General features: G+C 46.2%; 1 protein-coding gene across 4 annotated transcripts in view; it reads right to left on the bottom strand.

Annotated features, from left to right (window-relative positions):
• Positions 1–2073: 2073 nt before the first annotated feature.
• LOC119397902 (NAD-dependent protein deacetylase sirtuin-1) overlaps positions 2074–22258 on the bottom strand; it is a 46836-nt gene continuing 26651 nt past the window's right edge. For all 4 annotated transcript variants that reach the window (XM_049416443.1, XM_037665215.1, XM_037665221.1 and 1 more), the window contains exon 12: positions 2074–4976. In XM_049416443.1, coding sequence (XP_049272400.1) covers positions 4606–4976 — 371 coding nt within the window. In that variant the 3' untranslated portion in view covers positions 2074–4605. The remainder of the gene's footprint in view (positions 4977–22258) is intronic.

Below are 22258 nucleotides of genomic sequence, written 5' to 3'. Positions count from 1 at the left end.
GAAGTGCACTGTTACACCCCGTAACATAGACAGCGCACTTCAGATATTGATCCGAATAAATTTCTTGACCGAAGTAAAAATTCTGAAATTCTATAACGCAGTTTGCGTTGCCATGGATGATACCGAGCACACGCCGCCGCAGACCCCACTTCACCGCGGTGAATGTTGAGTCGACGTGCATTATATTCCCGATGCCTTGGAGTGCTTTTTTTCGAGCCAAAAGAAAGAATAAAAGAATGAATGAAAGAAAAAGCTGCGTTTGAAAGGCACGTATACCCGTAGCGCAATGCAAATCGCCCGACCCTCGAGCGGGCAGAATGACGTCGCATACGTCATCAAAGTCTTTAACTGGCCAACAGGCTTCTTGTGTAAAACGTGCCGAAAACGCAGAAGCGTGGCCAGATCAAGGAAGTTTAAATAAAACTTAACCTCCTTGGGCCAGATAACAAGCCGCCATCACTTGGACGCATAATTTTCACTTACTTGCAGTTAGAGTTTCACTTTCGCCGACGCCTTGCATGACGTATAAAATCTCGCGCGTGCAGCGATTGAAGCGTAGCCCGCCTTTCAAGCTCAACTAGCCCCCCAAAAGTGATCGTCTTAGAATATGGCCCCGAGGTTCTCGAGGTCAATGGATCTCAATGAAATTCACTGAGTATGTTTTCCTGCGCATTTCCGTCATTTATGCAAAGCAACATGCTCGAGAGAAGCGCAGATTTTCTTACAATTCAATTTTAATGATTACCTCGAACCGCCTACTTGCCTTCCCACAATTATCGGTCACACTGTGTGTGACGCGAACGCTCAGTGTTCGGTTAGTTCGGTGTAGAGTTCACTCCAAGGAGGTTAAAATAAAACCTTTATTTAACACTCTAAGCGTGCCCGCATGTGTGCACCTGGTACCACCCTACATAGGAGAGAACGAAGCATTAAGCCGACCACTGTCGATCGATACCGGAAGTGCAAAGATGCAATACCTTTAGGTGATTTTCAAGATAATTTTATCTCGAAACAAGCGACAGAAGTATTACCGATATTGTTTTCGCGACAATAGATTCAACCAATGACCCCTTGAGCACCGCCTGCTTTCTCTCCCCCGCCGAGGTACGGTTCACTGTAGCCGAGTGGAGGGCAAGCGATTTTCGGCGGTCTTCGATGAGAATTTGGGAATTCCCTGCTGCATGCAGTGCAATATTAGGCACACACGCTCACTGCGAGTCGAGACTATAGATGGGCAATTTTCATGTTGAAAAAGCGTCGCAGATGTTGCCCTACATTATGAAGGGGTCGGGTTTCGGACTTTTCTTTTTTCCTATTCTTTAAAATGGCAAGGGCTGTAGCACACTTACGAGTCAAGAAATACCAAGGGTATACAGCGTTTACGTTACGGTTCCTCGGTATACCCTTGGTATTTCTCAGGTATGCTCAGGTGCTTAACCGGGTTAGGCACCTGAGCACCTTTCGCTCAACGGTATGGGGGCTAGGCGTCGTGATGGACTTCTTGACACCAAAAAATGTTGACATAAGACTGTAGGGGAGTTCGAACATATTGGCTTATCAACTTCGTTTTTTTTTTGTTTCATTAACACAACTTTACATTGTACTTGTCATTTCTAAGTCACTTTTGGCACAGCGATCACAAGAAATGCGTGAACCACGGTGACTAAAAATTTGAATGACCCCAAGATTACCTTGCCAAATAAATGCTTTGCATCTAATAGCGGTGTTATATTGCTCAAGGTGCTTTGCTCTGCCACGGATTTGTTGTGTAATATCTTAATAACAAGGCAACCTCTAACTTTGAAAACAAAGAACCTTGGGGGACCCAAGCACTTCGTCATAAAGTACACGGGTAGTCAAAAGTTCCCAGGCCACGCTGCCATAAGATTACATGGGATGATTACATGGGAACTTTTGACCAGCGCTGTAGACACAACTTTTTGGGTGATATTGTCAATTCGTGCATATCAATTTTCATTTAACAGTAGTGCAAGACGTGCATTGAAATGTGACAAATGTTCCCAGTCCTTGAGACATCAGAACATTATGCTGCAATCTAAAGAGCCAGACACGTAGAAAGATAACGGCATTGTATTTTTTTACATAAAACCACCAAGCACACAACAATATAATAGACAGTACACAAGGCCTAATGCTACCTCATTCATTTCCTTTTCCAGTGTTAATTTTAGCTCCACATTTGTTGAATAAAAAGGGTAGACCCTTTCCTAGACACTTTCAATAAATAAGGCGCAGGGGTATATACAGAAACCATTAAAAAATACGCCACAACACAAGAATATTAAGCTATTTACAAATATTTCAGCATATATTACAAGAATCAACTGATTTGCAATAAAAAAAAAAAAGAATGGTTCCTTACACCCATTAACTGAGATGGACAAACAGTTTAGTAGACCAACACAGTAAGGATTCTGCCTGTTCCAAGGATCAGTTACCTACACAAACATCATAGTTCCAGAACCTTTGGTAGACTCTGCCATTCCAGAAAGGATCACACTTGCTAAGACAAAATGGGCAAGTAGAGGGAAACATTGCTTCTAGCCCTGCAAAGAGCAGCAGCTTGAAGGAAACACTTCAAACAGTGGCAACCTTGCTCACCAATGATAACTAAAACAATAGATACAAAGGAACATCTTTGACAAAAGGAAATGGCAGGATACATACAGATGTACAATTGCACTCAGCCCTATACTTTGTAGAATGCTCTAACACAAGAGAAAGCAAGACAATGCCCGAGTGGACATAAAAAAGTGTCACATGTGGCAATGGAAAGATACAGAGTGAATCAAACTCCAATATGCAACGAAACTCCAAAAGCTGCTGTGTGTATTTTTTTCATCAAAGTACTTGTGTTTGATGGCACAGAAAGTTGCACCTTGCCATTAATTTGGACAGATTCTTTTGACCTTGTCATGGAAGCAAAGGAGCAACACATTTGGACATGCCAATATTGTCACAATGTGTCACTATGACAGGCTACCAATCTTGTAGTGGATAATACAAGTCTCTGGGTATTGAGTCATTGCTGCTGCACTACCAAAACATCACAATAACAGCAAACAACTCAGCAATGCAGAGGCAAGGGCATGCACGCATACACAGCAGCAGTTGTGATAACAGCCTTAAAAAAAGAAAACGAAATCTATAAGCTGAATAACTCTATGAGGGATACTGCCTAAGACAAAAGTAACACAAGTTTCTAAAAGAACAAGGAGAAATTAAAAAGTTATGAGGGCAGGCACACAGCATATGCTTTCTAGGAAACTTGCACCCAAACCTGAGCAAGGTTGACCCGAGCTTAGGGACACCCATACACTATCGCACTTCTGAGAGAAGCCAAACTGCTTGCAACACACCATTCACAGCTGCTAATAGTATGTATAAAGAGGAAATTACATTTTTTTTCCTTTTCTCTGATTTCTCATAAAAGCATGAGACAGTAAACAAGTCTGCCTTCCAACCTTACAGATTGCATACAATGTACCTCACAACGTTGAATTCTATGATTTACCATGCACACAAGTATTCACACGATAAGAATATATAAGAAAGGGCGAAAAGTGATTATTTAATGAACAGAAACAGCACAAAGGTGTGCAGAGATTTAGTGATACTGTGCAAATAGGTAAATCTCCTTATGCAATGGTTGTGTTGCAAAACGTGCAGAGGCAGCAAAAACACACATGGCTTAAGACAACAGAACTGTATTTACATCTTGTATATAAAACTAACAATTACACCATCCCAACTGAATCCTCTGCACTGTTCCACGTCTCAAATGATTACCTCTATCAAATAAAAACATAGTGACAATTTAGAAAGGAAATGATCAGGAGGGCAGTATGTTAACATCGCAACAAAGTAACAGAAACAAGAGTATAAAAAACGGGTTCCAGAAAGCAGAGAGGGTTCGGCATATGTACACGCACGCAGTGGCAAGGGACCTCATAGAGTCTTGGCAAAGTGTCTCTATCATGTGTACTGGCTGGGGGGCTGTATGCCAACATTTCCATCCCACAAGGGCAAGCAGTACGCAACAGTCACAACAAGACACAGAAGAACTTCTCCATTGAGAATAGTAGTAGAAACACCACAAATGTTCTGGAGCTGCACTTGGACAACATGCACTGCAGCCAGGTTCAACAGAATTGTCTAAGTGACATGCACTGACTGAGCATAGTACAATAGCTCAGAAAAGATGCAACACAGCTCATAAGGAAAACAGTACGTGATAACATTAGCATGAGAATGCTGCCCTAGATTGTGAATGGCTCATGAAAGCAAAGAAACCGTCAGGGATGATAGAACATGCAGCCAGCCCACAGCCACTCAGAGGGAATGTGCAACAGCACCTCCAAAGTTAACACTTGCCCCAAAGGATCTTGCCCAAGGCAATGAGGGGGAACACAAAGCCAGAAACCATCTACAACAACCAATGGAGTGCAGGACCAATAGACCTGCTCGTAAGAAAGTCTACAGGCCACAGGAGAGGCTGACTGCAGAAGGCTGTGGGGGATGCGCTACCAATAAATAAGCAACAGAAGGAGCCGTGGTTCTTGATGGGCAGAGGAGACCAGAACCTCAAGAGCAGCGAAGAGTGTTGCGTTCAACATCACTGGAGCCTTCTTCTTCAGAAACACGTGCCTTGATGACAATGGACTCATTTAGGTTGCTAACAAGTGGTGTAGTGCTGGCTGTGGTGGAACTTTGCTCAGTTGGGTCACAGTCCATGGTGTTTCCCTGTGACGGACTTTCCAGGCCAGATGTGTGTGCAGGGCTCCCATCCTCATCTGAGCTGAAGGACGAGCGTGATGACTCAGAATCGGACTCGGCTTCTTCCTCCTCCTCACCAGTATAGGAGGCCCCTGGACTGTCAGAATCTTCAGAGTCCACGTAGACTTCGGCACCAGAGAAGATGTAGGTGGATGGTGGTGTAAAGAGGTAGTGACCCTCTGTAAAAGTGCCATGCATATTTTTCAGACTTGTACAAGCAAGGGGGAAAAGCAAGGTTCTCTATGGTTACTAACATACAATGACAAAGCAATACAGTCAAACCCAACTATATCAAACTCAGGTAAATCGAACAATGCTTTAAAATTTCAAAACATAGTATTGAACATCTGGCAGTGTGAAACGCTCCAGAAAGTTGGCCTTCCCTCATGAAAGGGGACACTGCCGCATGCATTTGGGAGAATAAACGGTGTGATTAGGAGGGCGCCGCGCAGAGCGAGTAGAAACTATATACTAAACTATCTTTGAGCACGACAATGCTTTAACATCAGTGCATAGGAAAATTAATGGCTACATCGAACAAAAATAGCCGAAACACTTGTATATCGAACATCTGGCAGTGCGAAACACTCCAAAAAGTTGGCTTTCCGTCATGAAAGAGGACACTGCCGCATGCATTTGGGAGAATAAGCGGTGCGATTAAGAGGGCGCCACGCAGAGCGAGTAGAAACTACCCGCTTGCCATCGTGTGCCTTATTACTTGTCGTCGCGCACGTCGGCCCGTCGTGCAGGGTCGTCGTTCGCTTCTCTGCTCGCTTTGTTGACAGAATGGCTGCCGTAAAACGAAAGAACCTGGTGGTTCACTGCAAGGCTGGCAATAACAGTGATGCTACCGAGGACTTCTGATTTGGAGCAATTTATGGAGCAGCAAAATTTCCGTTTTGGAGCACTTTGGAGCAGCAAAATTTTCATCTTGGAGCACTTTGGAGCAGATAATTTTGCATCTGGGAGCACTTTGGAGTAGCGAATTTTACATCCTGGAGTGCAATACAGAAGCATATTGCATTAACATTCAAGCTCCTGAGTATTATTATGGGGCTCTTATGAAGGCTAGAAATATTTCGATTCATTGCAAATCTCATGGAAAAAATCATCTCAGGAGCATAGGCGTGCGCACGGGGGGGGGGGGGGGCAGGGGGGGCGCCCCCCATAATTACCTAAGAGGGGGGGCGCAAAATCTGCCCCGTACATTGACCCTTGCGATAGCAATTACATGGACACTCTCGGCGGATTTTTGCCGTCGCCGTTGCCGTAATTTCCGTATAAAGTCCAAATTAATAACATCACCACGCGCATTCTAGCCGCGGGTAAAAGCTCGCGAGCGCTGGCGACGAACGCGGCTGAAGCGGAGATTAAACTAGCCGGCCGTCTGTCTCCGCCGCACGGACAGCGCATGAGATAACATCTTCCCGCGTGCGGGCCTGCCGTCGATTGCTCATCAAACAGAGAGGAAACGCCCCGCCCGTCTTTCGTAAGGAGCATGAAGGGACGCCAGGGGAGCGGAAGGGGGGGCGCATCGTTCGAAGGACGCAGTCGCTTGCGCGCGCGCTACCTCTAGGCATCAGGAGACGGCTCGTAAACTTGCTGTGCTCTCAACGCTTACTTCGCGTTTAGAGAACTCAGAGCAAGAAAACGGTTCGGTTCCTGGAGGGGCCATATTCCCTTAAACCAGCGTTTTGTTGAGTTACGCGAGATCGGAACCAAAAGAGTTAGCTGCTAGTCTTACTTTGTTTCACAGTAAAATTTTTTGGTATCGCATTCATTGCTTCGCTCTTAAGCGAAACTGAGTTTTTTTTTTTTTAACCGTTAGCTATTGACCCCCGAAAGCGAATGGCGGACGTGTAACATGGCGTAGCCGCTTCGCTGTGGGCCGTCAGCGACGGGCCCGCTACTGACAGCTGCGCATTTGCGGCTGCTCCGACCAGGAGATATGATTTTACTAATGAGATGACATTTTTAAAAAAGCAAGCAAAAAATTCGAATTGGAACCCTAGCACGTGAGCTCGAAAGGGCAGGGCCTTTTAGGGGGTATTTACCGCAGAGTGATTACAAACTCGGACGTGCTGGCGGAAGGAATCACGAAAAAAAGTCACAGTTTCGCCGCAAGGGCGAAGGAATGAATGCGATAGCAAGAAATTAATGCAATACGAAGTGAGGCTCGCCAATGGATACTCTCAGTTTGAACAGCGTTCCTGTTGCAAAGGCGGCCGAAGCAGCGAAGGAAACTAGCGTGCTTCAACTGTCGAGCTGTGACACTTGATAGTTCGCGCTCATCTTCTGTTTGTTCGTTTAGCGGCGTCCCTTCAGCTCGAGTGACTTTCGTACGCTCGGTAACATGAGCGCGGACATCACGGTGAAAGCGTGAAACATTCCTCTTCCCCTCACCGCGAGAAAACCGCGCGAGCAGACAACGGAAGGGCAATGTTCTCGCTGCGCAAATATAAGAAGCGAGCGAGCTCGACGACGACTTTTAAATGCGCCCGTCGTGCTGCTAGCGCCATCTCGCTGGTAATGAAGAAACGCTAATTATCGCCTGCCGTCTCTGAGTCCGTCCAGCGGTAAAGGGTATGTATATAACGCTCGCCGTTAGCTACGTGGAGGATCTGCGTTTCGTGGCGTAGTGGATAGCGCCACTCGCTGCGGAGCATGAGGTCCCTGGTTCGATTCCGTGCTTCGGAAGCATTTTTCTGAATTATTTTTCTTTGGGGCTTTTATATATATATATACATACTTATACATATACGGTGCATGACGGCGACGGAGACGGACATTTTCCAGCCGAGACTGTCCATATAATTGCTATCGCAATAAAAGCTGTTCTGGACGAAGGTCCATGGATAAAGTATATCTGAGGAAAAGTGTCAACACGTTTCCACCGTTCGCGTGCTCTTCCATAAACGCGAAGCAAGGAAAATTCGATATTGTCCAATATATCTACTGCGAGCGATCCCAGATTTCATACCGCGATGTCCGGAAACAGTAGTGACAGACATTTTAGCGGCACTCATGTAGTTATTACTGAACATTGCTTTCCTTACGGGCCGTGCGACGCTTGAAACGAGCTATCAGCAGCGTTTCTGGAACAGACGACGTCCGCCGATGAATCGCCGTCGCACTTTCTCGCTACCGATAGGCCTAGACGTCACGAGCCTCTGCGGAGACCGCGTTTTTGCTGTCGAGCCGACTTGCAGAACAGAAGCTGCGTCGGCACCGTGCATGGCATCGTGGCTTACTCGGAACGCACACGCGAGCTCTATTTATTCAGCGCAATAATTCTTGGTCCATGATTGCGATTTTATTGGCAGCCCCAAGATCGAGCTGCACATGTTCTGACGCGCCGGCGGTTCGATTGCCGGTGATAGACGCCCCCAAACCCGAGACTTTGGCGCAGTTTGGCGCAAATTTCGTCGATATTATCAGGATGGCGCAGTAAATACAATTTGGCGCACTTTGGCGCAGGAGTGGAATCACTGCAATAATCAACACAGTCTAATGCAGAGAAAAGAAGTCTAATGTTGCCGGTGCGTAGAGCATCCCAAGAAGCACGCCAAGTATGATATTGAAAAACAAGGCCAACATTACACGCAAGACTAGAGGCTTCCGGTGCCCGACGAGTATCCACAGCTGCGTATGAAGTTATTGAGGTGATATTTACATCGCTACCATATTTTCTTGCATATAACCCACACCCCGAACTACGAACTGCATAAAAAAAATTAATAATAATCTACACATATTGCCGTGAAGCCGCCTTCCTTGCATTATCATGAAGCAAAGACATGAAGCCAACTTGCGCACCGAAAATATGGTAAATTGTTTAAAAGTTTTATATTGAATTATATCATATATCAAATTGATTCCCGTTTTTTTGCAAGTTCAATATATGTGGGTTCGACTGTACCTGCCACCTGGTACTGGGAAGTAAAAGATTGGACAACTACAGTATAACCTCATTACAACAGACCTTCATAGTGAAGCGGATTTTGGTCTGTTGTAAAAGGAGTATGTAAAATCCAAGTACTGTTACAGCAGACCTTTACGTAAACACTGAATGGGTCTGTTATAACCGGAGAGAATTACGAGTCACAAATATGGTCTTATTTTCAACGGGGGACCAAAAAAAAAATGCGATTTTTGGAAAATCACATTTTCAGTTTCTGTAGCCCATTTTCTATCTGATTCCAAAATATCTTCAATGAAAACTACGTAGAAGTGCTATAAAAATTTTTCTTTGCGTCTGCTGACTTTGCGAGAATTGCGGAAATAGCAAAAAAAAAAAAGTGTTTTTCAAAATTATAGGTCGGCAACGGTGCAACCGGGCGCCACCAATTTGGGCTCGTCGTAAAGAGCATTTCTCCGTGTTGAAGTTCTCCGTTTCAGCTGGTTCCTCCATTCACTAACAAGTGTACAAAAAGCACGTTTTTGCTGCTTCTTCTGTGATGCTCGCTTCGGGATTGTCGTCTGCTGCTTGCGCAGCGCTGGCTTGTGCGTCGCGATGTCATGGCTGTCGAAAATTGCGCTACTTAGTGACACGTTCACACTCGTTCTGTGTTCATGGGTCGACGATAATTTAGAACGACTTAAGGCTGTTTCACATGACACAAATGAGAGCGATTTTCAGGCTGCGAATTCGCTCACAGCGAAAAAAACGGCCGATCGCTCTCGCTGCAGCGGTCAGCAGCGAGCGACCAACATGTTGGAAATTTTTTGCTCTGTTCGCAGCGGCGGGGCGATTTTTTATTCAAGACCCGTCGAAAATGGGCCGACCCGGCCGAGCCGTCGAAATTGCGCCAACGAGCTTGTTTTGGTTATGGCCGTTGTTGCGTATTCTCAAGTGAATTTAGATTAGAAAGTGTTTCGAAATGACACTACCGGTGATGAAAAGTTAAGAATATCATAACGCACAGATCGGTACATTACACTAGAAATTTATGCAGTGTCTGCCGCAAACAACGGCAGCAAGCAACTTAGCGCCGCGCCAGTCGCAAAGCGAAAATCGCAGACCATTCGCAGTCTATGTGAAACGAAACCGCCAATAGCGGCGGTTGCGAATAGAGCGAACCGAGCGATTTTCTTCGCTGCAATCGCGGCATGTGAAACAGCCTTTAGTTGGGCAGCTGCAAGCGGAAGCTCAATCATCAGATTACGATAGCGCGCCGCACTCGTCGCGAACATCGCAGACGTGCGACTAATAGCGTTGACTGGTTGGACCCGCTGTTCGAGGTTCTTCTTATCAGCATTTCGGAGCTTATGACGAAGACCACCGCGGGACAACTCTTTATACTCGCAATCGAGCATGACGCACTTTGAAACATCGGGCACCGCGGCCACGCACATCGCAACCGAGCATTCTACTCGATGCCGTGGCTAGGCCTAACTCCGCTCACGGTGTCGATGTACGAGACAAATCCGAACTTTGCAGACAAGAACATCGCGCTAGCGGACATGCGAAAGCGAAGAAGCCCCAATCTCCTTCGTTGCAAGCAACGAATCGCATAGCCCGCTGGCTCTTCAGAACCGCGGATGGGCATTTTGCGCATCGGCAGCGGACCCCACGGCCAAGCTCGCCACGCAGCGACCGCTCGGAGAAGCGGTGGCAGCGGCTCGCAATTACGCTTGTCAGCATCCGAAGACGCAACACCAAGCACGCTGCGCACCGATTTTTTGTCGCTACAGCTAGGCATAGCTGATCATTGACAGGCCGGAGATCGGCGGCCTTCGTTCTTAAATCGGTACGTCGATATCCGTGGCGCGCTGCTCCCGTCCCGAAAGTATGCTAAGCGATGTTTGAAGTCGAAAGTTAATGACCATGGTGGAAAAATCCGCTCTAAAGGAGTCCTGACCACCTTGCTGGCCTGACATTTTAGTCAATTATATCCGAATGTCCGTTGTACTAGAATCCTTTGTAAACGAAGCTCAATCAATGGAACAAATACAGAGGTCGGCATAACGCCGCAAATTGGTATGTAATATCCGAATGTCTGTTGTAAAGAGATCCATTGTAACGAGGTTATACTGTATCTATGCACAAGACTTTTGCAGTTGCTCATCTTAGATAAACACGACTCCCTTGAATAAGTAACAATGGTTCACAACTTTCTCTCATAACGCATTTTCCAGCATGACACCATGATGCTCTTGAGTTTACGAGCAGTGCTCTATAATGCAAGGACAAGTTCAAGCTGCTCACCACTCACAGAGGTGCACATTAAAAAATGTAATTTGCTAAAAAATTATCATTTATGACATTTTCCAGCAAGATTACACAATTTGCTAAGGCAGACATTTCCAGGGTTCGTACAGGTTTGCAAAGCAAACTTCAAGGATATTCAAGGACTTTCCAGGACCTGTCGCAGATTTTTCAAGGACTCAAAGCGGCATGCAAAGTTGGAATTTTGTTACTCTAAAATTTTCATAAATTACTAATTTTATTGCACTTAAATGAATAAATGGATATCAAAATGATGTTAATAAAGACTAGCCAATCACTTTGCAAGTCTGAAACAGTAGAGAAAAAAAAAAGGCTGACAACACACGATGAACTCTTATAACACCAGTTGAGATTTCTCCCGTATAAGCTTGAAGTTCACCAAACCTATTCAAAACATTCAGCATAATGTTATTTCACTTATACAAAGATAAATAAACGTATTGGTGGTATGCACTTAACGTCATCTGCGAGGAATGCTAGCAGCGGGGTCGCCATTGTGCAGGTCCACGCACTCGCCGCACGCGCAGAAAACTCACTGCACACGCTTGAGCGTTTTTTTTTAATGTAGTTCGGAAGGGAACCATAGGAAGCTATCAGGAGAGCACGAAGCATTGTGCTAGAGAGGCTGGAAAGCTATGCGAGCACAGATTTCACCTTTGCCACAGGTCTGTCTGGCCGTGCCAAACCCGGTGCCGACATCATAAGAAGGAAGCATGACTGATGCAGAGTGACAAGTTTGGTCCGTTCAATTTGGGCGGTTTCTAACATGATCATTACTGCTGTACACAATAAGCTGTCATTTCCAAGTCAGTGGAAGATCATATAGCAGCGCGAAACCATTCTTTCCTTGCCTCATCCCAGCTACACCAATAGCGCAGCGGCTTCCCCGGTGCAGAAGAGGTGTCGGCCAGGCCTACCTCTCAAATCCCGCCGTCTCCGTGCGATTGGCATGGCTGGAGAGAAACCTGGCGGCTCACAATCTTGGAGGCCACGTTGAAATATTAGACCAAAATAAGCAGTAGAAGTTGAAAAAAAAAGAAGCATTTTACTAGTGTGCTGTCATCAAAAACTGTGAAAAAATTGGGCTTTAGAAAATGCAAATCTGCAGTTTTCCCTTGACACAGTGCTGCCATATTGGCGTCATCATAAAGAGGACAGATAGAGCTCAAGATAGCAGCAAAGCTGCATTGCTCCGATGAAAAATAGAACCAGCTTCCTTCCGAGTTCCATTTTTTTAGCTTTCATTTTTTGAACAGTTGCTGTCAGTCATTCATACGCCATTTCACAATAAATAAAGATATAACCGTTCCGTTTTCTGCGCTTAGATCCTGAGACATTGTTGAATGCCGTAAAACTGTCCATATCTGTCTGCATGTCGTGCAGATTTTTATAATTGGCTTTTTGTAAAAGTTGTTAGTAAGACAATATGTACAAGAAAATTTTCAAAAATTTTTGTGTGTGCGTATTTGAATATCAAAAAATAAACCAATAGCTTTACGGCACAGAATGGGCCTTTGTGAATATCATTATGCAAAAATCTTGACGAACTTATGTTTAATTCATTAATTAATTTTGGGACGACAATGAAAGTCTTTAAAGTGTTGCAACTCAAAAACTACAAGAGATAGCTCAAAACCGATTTCAGTTATGATATCAGCACAACCTATCATATCTGCATGCCGAATTTCATCACTTTAGCTCCATAAATAACAAAGATAGCTTTCATTGCCACGTCCCCCCTTAACTCTTTCGCTACCGTGCCTATTCAAATCGTTCAATTTGAACGATGCATTTCAAGTTTGAATTCTCGCGTCGTCGCGCAGTTTACGGGCGCCTAGCACCATCTAGGTAAGAAAGTGGGAACACACAAAGCAATCTGCGATGTTTTGCTTGTTTTTTGCTACGGGAAAGTTTTCTCTCGCCGCAAAAAGCTTAGGGTTGCTGCGCGCGCATTGGCGTTGTCATCGCGTGTAGGCGTACCCAAAAGACGACGCGTTTCTAGCCAATCCAGCGCATCAACAGTCGACTTTGAGGATGTAATCAGCAGCAGTGAGTCTGGAGAAGATGTTGACTCATCAGATTTCAGCACCGATGACGAGGATACGTCAAGTCAAGATTCTTGGCATGGACGTAAGACATGTTCCCCCTCCTCCACCTCCAAAAAAGTCCGAACACAAGCCCCAGGTGCAAGAAAAACGCCGAAAATGCAAGCTCTGCTATGACAAACGAAAGACACAGATGAAAACAGCAGTTTCGTGTCAGCCATGCGGCGTCTATCTTTGTTTCATCCCGACGAGGGACTGCTTTCGAGAATGGCACGAGATGCACCCTCACTAACTTTCGTTTTCGTGGGAAAAACAGTTTTTAGCAATAATTTTTGAAACTTGTAGAACCTTTTTGCAACATAAGAAGCTACAAATTGTATATCTTGAATTTTTTTAACCTCATTATTTTTTAAGTTATCCTCTTCTTTAAAGTGTTAAAGGGGTCATGAACCACTTTTCCAAGAAATGATCTAATGACCTCAGTATCGGAGTTTACTGCCTCCCGAATCGATTGCCGCAAAAATTTCTCAAATCCGTCAAGAATCAGTGGAGTTACGGGGGTTTGGCGCACGCTCCCAGCGCTTTCTCTCTTTTCTCGTGCCGACGAGCGCACTGGAAGCTAGACAGGGAGGGATGGCATGGGGGAAAGAAGTTACGTCAGCGCGCGTCATGAAACGCGATCGCTCTCCCGCTGTGATTCGCTTGCGCGAGTGCGGCTACCGTGTACTGAGGAGTGCGGCGCCGCAAGTGGCGGCACCCCGCGGCAAGAAGCGTATCTGATCCGAACGCCGCTCTCGATTTACGTCGGCTATCGGCCAATAAGCATGCTATGTCTCTTGCGACGTAAACTGGCAGATCCGCGACGTCAACGTGCAGACGCCCCGCCCACTGACGAGAGTGAGAACCGGCCTCTGTTTGAAAAGAGGGTGCCTGGGGAAACGACAACTTCGCGCTCTGCTTGTGGCCTTTACGTGGCGCGCACGACTGTAATATTTGGCAGAGCAGTTCATAGCCGTGTCAGCTTTCCGCCGGATGTGTTTTTTCAACAAGTCCAAGGGGTGCTTCATGACCCCTTTAAATGTATAATCACTGTATAAACTTTTCTTTATAAACATTTTTTTTCATTAATATGTGTAATAAATATATGTACAACAATTATGTTATTGGGCAGAGCATTTTTTTAGCTACATTTTGCTACGAAACAATGTAAATAAGGCATTAGTATGTAGCCGGAAAAAATTATTTTTCACATTTAGTAAAAACGGCCCCTTTTCCCGCGGTAGCGAAAGAGTTAAGCATCGCGCTGCAAGTGTCGAGCTGTGACAGTTGTTCGTTCGTGCTCATCCTGTGTGTGTTCTTTTCGTGCATTCTTTGTGCTTGAGTGGTGTGCTGCAAGTATCGAGTTGCTTGCTGTTCTTCGTGTTACATTCTAATTTCTTGCTATCGCATTCACTGCTTCACCCTTGCTGCGAAACTGACTTGTGCGGTTCAGCAAAACGGAACCATGTGTTCTCGGGCCACATTAGTGCTTCTGAAATGGGGCGTTTGTCAGCTCGACACTCTTATCTACCACATTACGAAGGTCACAATGTCGATATGAGAGTGCACTGTACAGGAAATTCAAGGATTTTCAAGGACGGGAAAAATTCCAGGACCTTCAAGGGCCTTGAAAATGCATTTTTCAAATTCAAAGGTTTTCAAGAATTTGAAGGACCTGTACGCACCCCGATTTCACGCTAAGTGCATTTATGGCAATTTTTCACACTATATTTTTAGCAGTGCTGCCCACAAGTTTCGAGGCAAAGATTTGGAAGCACCAACAATGTGGAACTATAGGAAATATATAGGGCTCCGTGTTTTCGGAGTTTTTTTTTCTTCAAATTCTGAGTGTTTTTTGGAGTTTGCTTTTTTGGCAGAAATACGACGTTTATCGAAGTTTATTTTGCATAAATTCCCAATTCACCAAAATTCAGAGTTTAATTTTGCATTATTCTCAACTCTCCAATATCTTAGATGAAATGACATCTGAACACGAAAACATCACAACACAAGAAGCATTGCAGCAGAACAGCACAGAAAACGGGACGAAGAGCACAAAGGACACAGCGCTGTGTCCTGCGTGCTCTTCGTCCCATTTTCTGCGATGTTCTGCCACAATGTTCATGAACCAACTAGCCCACCTAAGAACCCTTGTAGCTGAAGCGTATTTTAGTTGTCTGGAAGGTTTGAACGCATTACAACTTGTAATAGACACAAGCATACTTTACGAGGTCCATATATTCGATGTCTGGCGCGTCTTAATGCTGCCAGGGGACCGTATATCAAGACGTCTCACTCTCCCTGGATTCCTACGTACGTTTACGTCTCTCGCCTCGTGCGTGACAAGGCTTTTTGTTAAATGTGCGATTTGTGCAGTCTACGAGATACTGTTCACGTGAGGTAAAGTTTATATCGGCCGACCCACCGATGTGTCGATGACCACTTAAAAAATACCCTTTCAATAAAGGACGGAACAGGGTCATATAGGCTGCTAAAAAAGAAGTTTATTGGTTAAATCCGAATTGTCAAAAATTTTACCAACGAGTGGTTATCAGGTTTTTTCGGATTATCCGAAAACACGGAGCCCTAGAAATATAGCAGAAGAAAGCAGGCAAAATGGCAGCACAAGCACTTCATTCAAGCAATTTTGCCACATCCATATAACGTATTTACTCGAATCTAACGCGCACCTTTTTTCCGGAAAAACGAGTCCAAAAATCGCATGCGCGTTAGAATCGAGTACCGAAAAAAAAAAGAAAAAAAAAAGAAACTGGGTTATCGTATTGCCATCGACATTTCAAAATGGCCGCCTTCTACGATTTCTGCCATTTTTTCAGTTCGTACGTGTGCTGAGGAAATTGTCATCCCGTTCTGCGTTCACATCGACGGCATGGAAGTGCCGACTCCAAATACTCGACGAGTGTACCACGATGCCGCATTTAAAAGAATAGTTATTACATGTGCAGAGAGACGGACGGAAATCGGGCCGCATCGCGGTCGTTCGGATATAGTTCGGAGTTCCCGAAACGTGCGTGCGAGACTGGCGCAAATAGAAGCAGAAGATTTTTAACAGCAAAGCTTCACGAAAAGGTTTCAGTGGACCAAAGCAGGGCCGGTTTCCCGAAATCAGAGCGTTGACAGCGACAAGGAGTTGTCCGACAGCGACGAGGACTGATCCATTACGCGACTCGTATCGCCCCCGTAGCGGTGACAATTTTAGCGGCAAGGCCCGCTTTTTGACTTTGTGTTTTACTTTTTTGAAACTTTAGTTCTTTAAAACCCAAATACATGTTCTTCTGAATGTGCGAAGTTTGACTCCTATGGACTTTTTTTTGTTCTTTTCTCTCATGAAAAATGGGTGCGCATTACAATCGATGTATTACTTTTTTTTTGGTCGCAGTAGAATAGAGTAAATACGGTACTAATCTATCCTGAAAAGTTCCTCCCCCTCTGTTCTCCAGACTTTCCACTTCATTCTGATGTTGTGTCAGCTACATTTATCACAGCACAGGTGCAGGTACTGAGAGGAGGACACTGTTTGCCATAGCAGCCTGCATACACACACAGTTGCCCTGATGCAGCAGGTTATGTAGGCTGCACATGCTACTGCAAAAGGCCTTCTAAGGTTTGTGCACAATGCCATTCGATATGTTGAATGCACTTTAGAGTGTGAGGTTTACATAAACAAGCACTGTTCATAGCATTTATATTCTTCTGGATAAAGTTTAATAATAATTGTTGGGGTTTAACGTCCCAAAACCACAATATGATTATGAGGAATGTCATAATGGAGGGCTCTAAAAATTTCGACCACCTGGGGTTCTTTAATGTGCACCTAAATCGAAGTACGCGAGCCTCAGGCATTTTCGCCTCCATCGAAAATGCAGCCACAGTGGCCGGGATTCCATCCTGCAACCTCCGGGTAGGAATGAAATTTGAAATGATTTTACTACTGTTCATATCAATGTTCATTTGGAATGGTCATATTTCATATAGGTGAACTCTACTAGTAGTCACAGGTAGACTTTCCAAGTGAAGCTTCTGGAAAAAAGTGGGCCACTATAATGAGTCTACAGTGAAACCTCGTTAATACGTACCTGCCGGGACCGCGGCATAGAGCACTGCACGGGCCGGATTTTACGGCCCGGGCCCGGCCCGGGCCCGCTTTATGAAGCCCGAGCCCAGCCCGGGCCCGTCGTTCCAAGCGCGGGCCCGACCCGGGCCCGGGCGTACTTGACCGTACCCAGCCCGAGCCCGGCCCGGGCCCGCCGTTCCAAGCCCGGGCCCGGTCCGGGCCCGGGCGTTCATTACTAAACTAATCCAGGGTGCGCTTGTTCACGACCAGGCCCGACCCGGGCCCACTAGAGGATATTAGTTGTTGATGATGATTATTAATGATGCCGTGCGCTTTGTAGCGGGCGATCGGACGGAAACTCCGGTGTGTACATGCATCGAAATGTTCCTTTGCCCGCGGTGGTAGCTCAGCGGTTAAGCTGTTTCGCTGTTAAGACCTAGGACGCGGGTGCGATTCCCGCGGCCACTGCGCCGCAATTTCATGGGGGAGAAATGCAAGAACACCCGTGTATATACTTATCCTTAGGTGCACGTTAGTGAACTCGAGGTGGTCGAAATTGATGCAGTTCCACTACGGCGTGCCTCGTAATCCTATCGTGGTTTTGGCACGTAATAGCAAGGAATATAAATGAAATGTACCGTATGTGCCAACCTCGAATAAAAGACCGAAATCATTATTCCTCCCATGGAAACAACCGTGATCTGTCCCATTGTTAGTGCTGTATATATATATATATATATATATATATATATATATATATATATATACGTGATCTGGCGTGTTTCTAAGGAAACCCACCATGGAGAACCTGTTACTTTGACAGAGTCTGGTCCAGCAGACGAAACGTTAGTGAAAATATACAGTGCCAATCTATATCTATACGGGTGAAAAAAATAGCACTTGGGCCGGCCTTCATCCGACAAGACCACCAGATTATGATTTGTGGCTCTATGGGCCCCACCATAGCGGAAGCTGGCCTCTACCTGTATATTTAACTATGTATGCCGTTGGGCAAACTCTCGAGATTAAAAAAAAACTGTTTTTCTATTTTTATTGCTAAGCTTTACTAAGACCCAGCTCTTTGCACGTGTCACTCCAGCTTATGCAATGCATAACGTTCGCGTGTGCTCGAAGGCCCGACTTACGCCTTTTAATGAGCGGGTCTGAGTCCGGCCCGGCCCGCAGCCTCAAGCCCGGGCCCGGCCCAGGCCCTCGGCTTCAAGCCCGGGCCCGGCCCGGGCCCGCACTTTCAAGCCCAAGCCCAGCCCGGGCCCGCCGGAAAACGCTTCGGACGGCCCGGCCCGCGGGCCGGGCCGGGCCCGGGCTTTCGGGCCGGCCCGGGCCCGTGCAGTGCTCTACCGCGGCATAACTACGCACTAAACGGTAGTACGCATTAACCACCAAGCACAAATTTGCCTCTCCTGGCGTATGCCATCGCCACTAGCAAAGAAATAGAGTGCCACAGGAAATATTGCCTAAAGTACCCATCGCAAAGCCTTTTCTTTCTTTTTGCCAAAGTGGAGAAAAGATCCTAGCACTCTCGCATGATCGCCCGATAGCGCGCGGTGGCCACGCCAAAGAGAATTTCGAAACTATTGAAGGGTCCGGGATATGCAGTGACCGACGTAGCGACAAAACGGACAGTGTCTGCATTCCGCGATATATGTGTATGCGTCTGTACCGCGATCTGCTACTAAACGAAAACTGACACGCGATACGGCCGCGTGGAGCCGATCATCTTCTGGGTAGTTGCCTGCAGCGCGTCGCCTGCTCGGCTCTCGTACGCCGTCACTACGTGCCCACTTCGTTCCAGACCGTGCACAGATGCGCCGAGTAGCTTGTTCGGTTAACGCAGCGATGTCGAGCTTCCTCTGCGACACTGTAGCGGCGGCAGCAGACGGAGGCGCGTTGGGTGGTCGCCTAATAAAAGCGTACAATATGCTTACAACTGCGCTACGCTTGCTGTACCGTACACGTGTGTTTAGCGTGATAGCGTCAATGCAGCGAGGTTTCACGGCGTCCGCGACCCGCAACAGCGATCTGATTTCGTTTCTACAAAGCGGTGGGCACTTGAACACAGCCCCGCATGAGGCGGCAGCGATCGGCGGCCCAGCGCGTTGAGGTTGTCGCCAAGTAAAAGCGTGCAGTAGGCTTAAAGTAGCGCTGTGCTGCACACGTGCCCGGGCAGATAGCTGAAGATACTTATTGTGATAAGGTTGTCGGCGATAAGTCATGCTGGTGCGTTCATCGGTGGCGCCGCCTCGCCTTCGTTCTTTCCCGATGCTTACGAGCAAATGCGTCACCGCAATCGCACGGAAGTCGGAATCGGTGATCAACCGATCTCCGTATTTCTAGAAAAGACGGAAAACCTTAGGCGGCACATTGTGGCGTCGAAAATTTCAGAGGTGCAGTAAAAGTTTATGGCACAAAAAGTGATCTCGGGATGCAGGGTACGTACTAACCGGTAGGCATAGGGCGAACCACTACGGCTTAAGCGGTCAGCGAATGCATTGGGCTCTATGGGAGTCGGTCGGGGATTCGTCGCAACTACGTCTTAAGGGGAGACGCGGGTCTTGGAACGGTCAAAAATGGTCAAAAAATCGATTTTTCGCAAAGCTTATTTTCGAGGCGTTTGTACTTCTGAGCACCTACTCTCAAATTGCTAACGCTAAATTCGGTCGGGAAACGCGATAAAATCGGCTTTCAAAGCACCCCGGCAGCACTAAAATGTCCCCAAAAGGACGAAATTTGTTCGAACTTCCCGCGCGCGCCATGAGCGTTGCAGCGGGCCGAGCGCCGCCATCTTGGGCTAGATTTGAAGCTGTTTTCTTTGTGCACATTTTGCGCCATCTCAAAATGGCGTCGCTCAAGCAGAACGGCCGCCGTCGCGGGTTTTCTGAAGGTCGTTTCCAGGCCACTGATTGGCTCTCACGCGGCGCGCTTTTCAAGCGCGCCTTTCCGAGTCTCCCATTGGCTGGCGCGACCGACACGTCATTTTTTTTTTCTTTGTGTTTGGTTCTCCGCCGTGGCTGTCCGTTTGTGTGCGCCTGCTTTTGCGATCGTGCGTGTTTCTCGACGGACCGTGTCTCTACTTTGTGCCGGTAGTTTTTCCACGCGATCGAGATGCCTGGAGACTCTCGTCTGAAACCATCGACGCAACGCGCTTTTGGAAGCCGTAAAAAACGGGCTTGGAACAAGAAGGCGCCGGCTACAAGTGCACCGTCGGCAGCGGAGTTGGAGTCGCGGCCGGACCCTTTGGACCTGCCGGGAACTTCAACTGACGACACCGTGGGACCAAGTTCGACTAGCGAAACACTTCGGGTTGATGCCGCGTACTACTCAACGGCGGAGCAGGCGCAGCGAGTTGAGAGATCGGCGCAAACGAAGACCGTTCTGTCTGGAAAGTCGGCTACCCAGCGCAAGTTCGACCTTCTTGGAGTAAGCGCGGAGTGCCAGACCGGTGACGCCGGGACCGATTTTTTGCTCGTCGATATGAAAGTTTTGAATAACTTTTTTGCACAAGCGAAGTGCGACAAATGCGACGCAAAAAGTCTCAGCGTGAGGAAGGCAACGGACAAGGAGTACGGCCTTGCGGTAAAGCTTATTTTTTCTTGCAGCAGTTGTGATTTCGAGAAGAAGCAATTTTCTTCTCCGAGAGTGAGCGGAACTGCCACCATCACTCCCTTCGAAGTCAACATGAGGGCCATGAAGGGGATACAGATGATAGGCAAAGGTGTTACTGCCCTTTCGGACTTTTGTGCGTGTATGAACCTTTCGCACCGAGGCTTGCACCACAAGACGTTTCAGGGACACCTAAAAAGTTTAGTGAAAGCCTGCGAAAACACAGCGACTGAAAGTGAAGCTGCTAGTGTGGCAGTAATAAAAGAGCTGTATACAGACTTCCTGAACCCCATAGGGAACATCGATGTTGTGTTCGACGGCTCATGGATGACGCGAGGTCGGAGCTCACACATAGGTGTGGGCTGCATCATTGAGCTCTACACTGGCCTTGTAATGACCATGTTGTTTACTCAAACTTTTGTCTCGGCTGTGCCCTGGGACCACAGCCTAGAAAAAGACTCTCTGCGTTTACGCAAGGCAAATGCAACTCATCTGAAGAGCACCAACACAAAAAAGACTCTTGCAAGGAGACACAAAACGGGTGCAACTGAAGATTACAGTCCTGGACTACTTTGAAGGTATTCTCTCAAGCATAGCAACCTATTACCCAGGGTAACATGCTGCCTAACATCTAGAAGGTTCTTCCTAAAGACTGAAAAGACATGAGCAGCCAGTCGCTTGAGCCTCATACCCCATGGCTTTTCCAGAACCCCCCAGCCGCTTGTCATGGTGGGGTTTTGATCATGCTTTGCACATTGGAAAATTTTTTTAGATATGATTCCTTGGGTGGAACAAGACACTTTCTGTTTTGTTTTGAAGGGAAACAGATGGGGAACATGTGAATAAAATTTATGGTTAAAGGTTCCTTTTAGAAATTTATACAGTGCGTGTCAATCTTCAAACGCGATTTTCTCAGCTTCACATTTTTTGCCAACTTGACCAGCCTTACGGATCTTTTCATTATGTTTTTGTAAGGTAATTTTGATAAATTTTATACCGTTGAATTCGTAAGAAATAGGACTGTGGAGCTATGCTATTTTTTTGTGGCTAAGATGAACATATGAAATTTTGTGAACAATAATGTGAGCTAATTGCATTTCAAGATTACACAATGTCAATACAATTGAAAGTTCTTATATGATGATATATCTCAGTGACAATATAAATAGCATAGCTCCACATGGCAGGTCTTTGGCTACAGCTGCATCTTAAACAGAACCTAAAAATGCTGAGGGAAAGTGTCTTAATGACCCGTAAGAAATTACCTAATTAGATTTCACTTATGCTCTCACAATTTGATAACTAATTGAAGTACATGAAAACTAATTATATTTTTGAAAACAGGAGGAAGAAATACATATACACACCCAATTTCATTACAATATCTCCAATAATAAAACTTTTCGTTTCGAGACCAGTGTCTCCCCTTAACCGTTAGTACGTTTAAAGCGG

The sequence above is a fragment of the Rhipicephalus sanguineus genome, chromosome 1 (assembly GCF_013339695.2).
Source record: "Rhipicephalus sanguineus isolate Rsan-2018 chromosome 1, BIME_Rsan_1.4, whole genome shotgun sequence".
NCBI lineage: Eukaryota > Metazoa > Arthropoda > Arachnida > Ixodida > Ixodidae > Rhipicephalus > Rhipicephalus sanguineus.
Note: the sequence above shows the minus strand (reverse complement) of the source record. Positions and strands in the feature narration are given on the sequence as shown.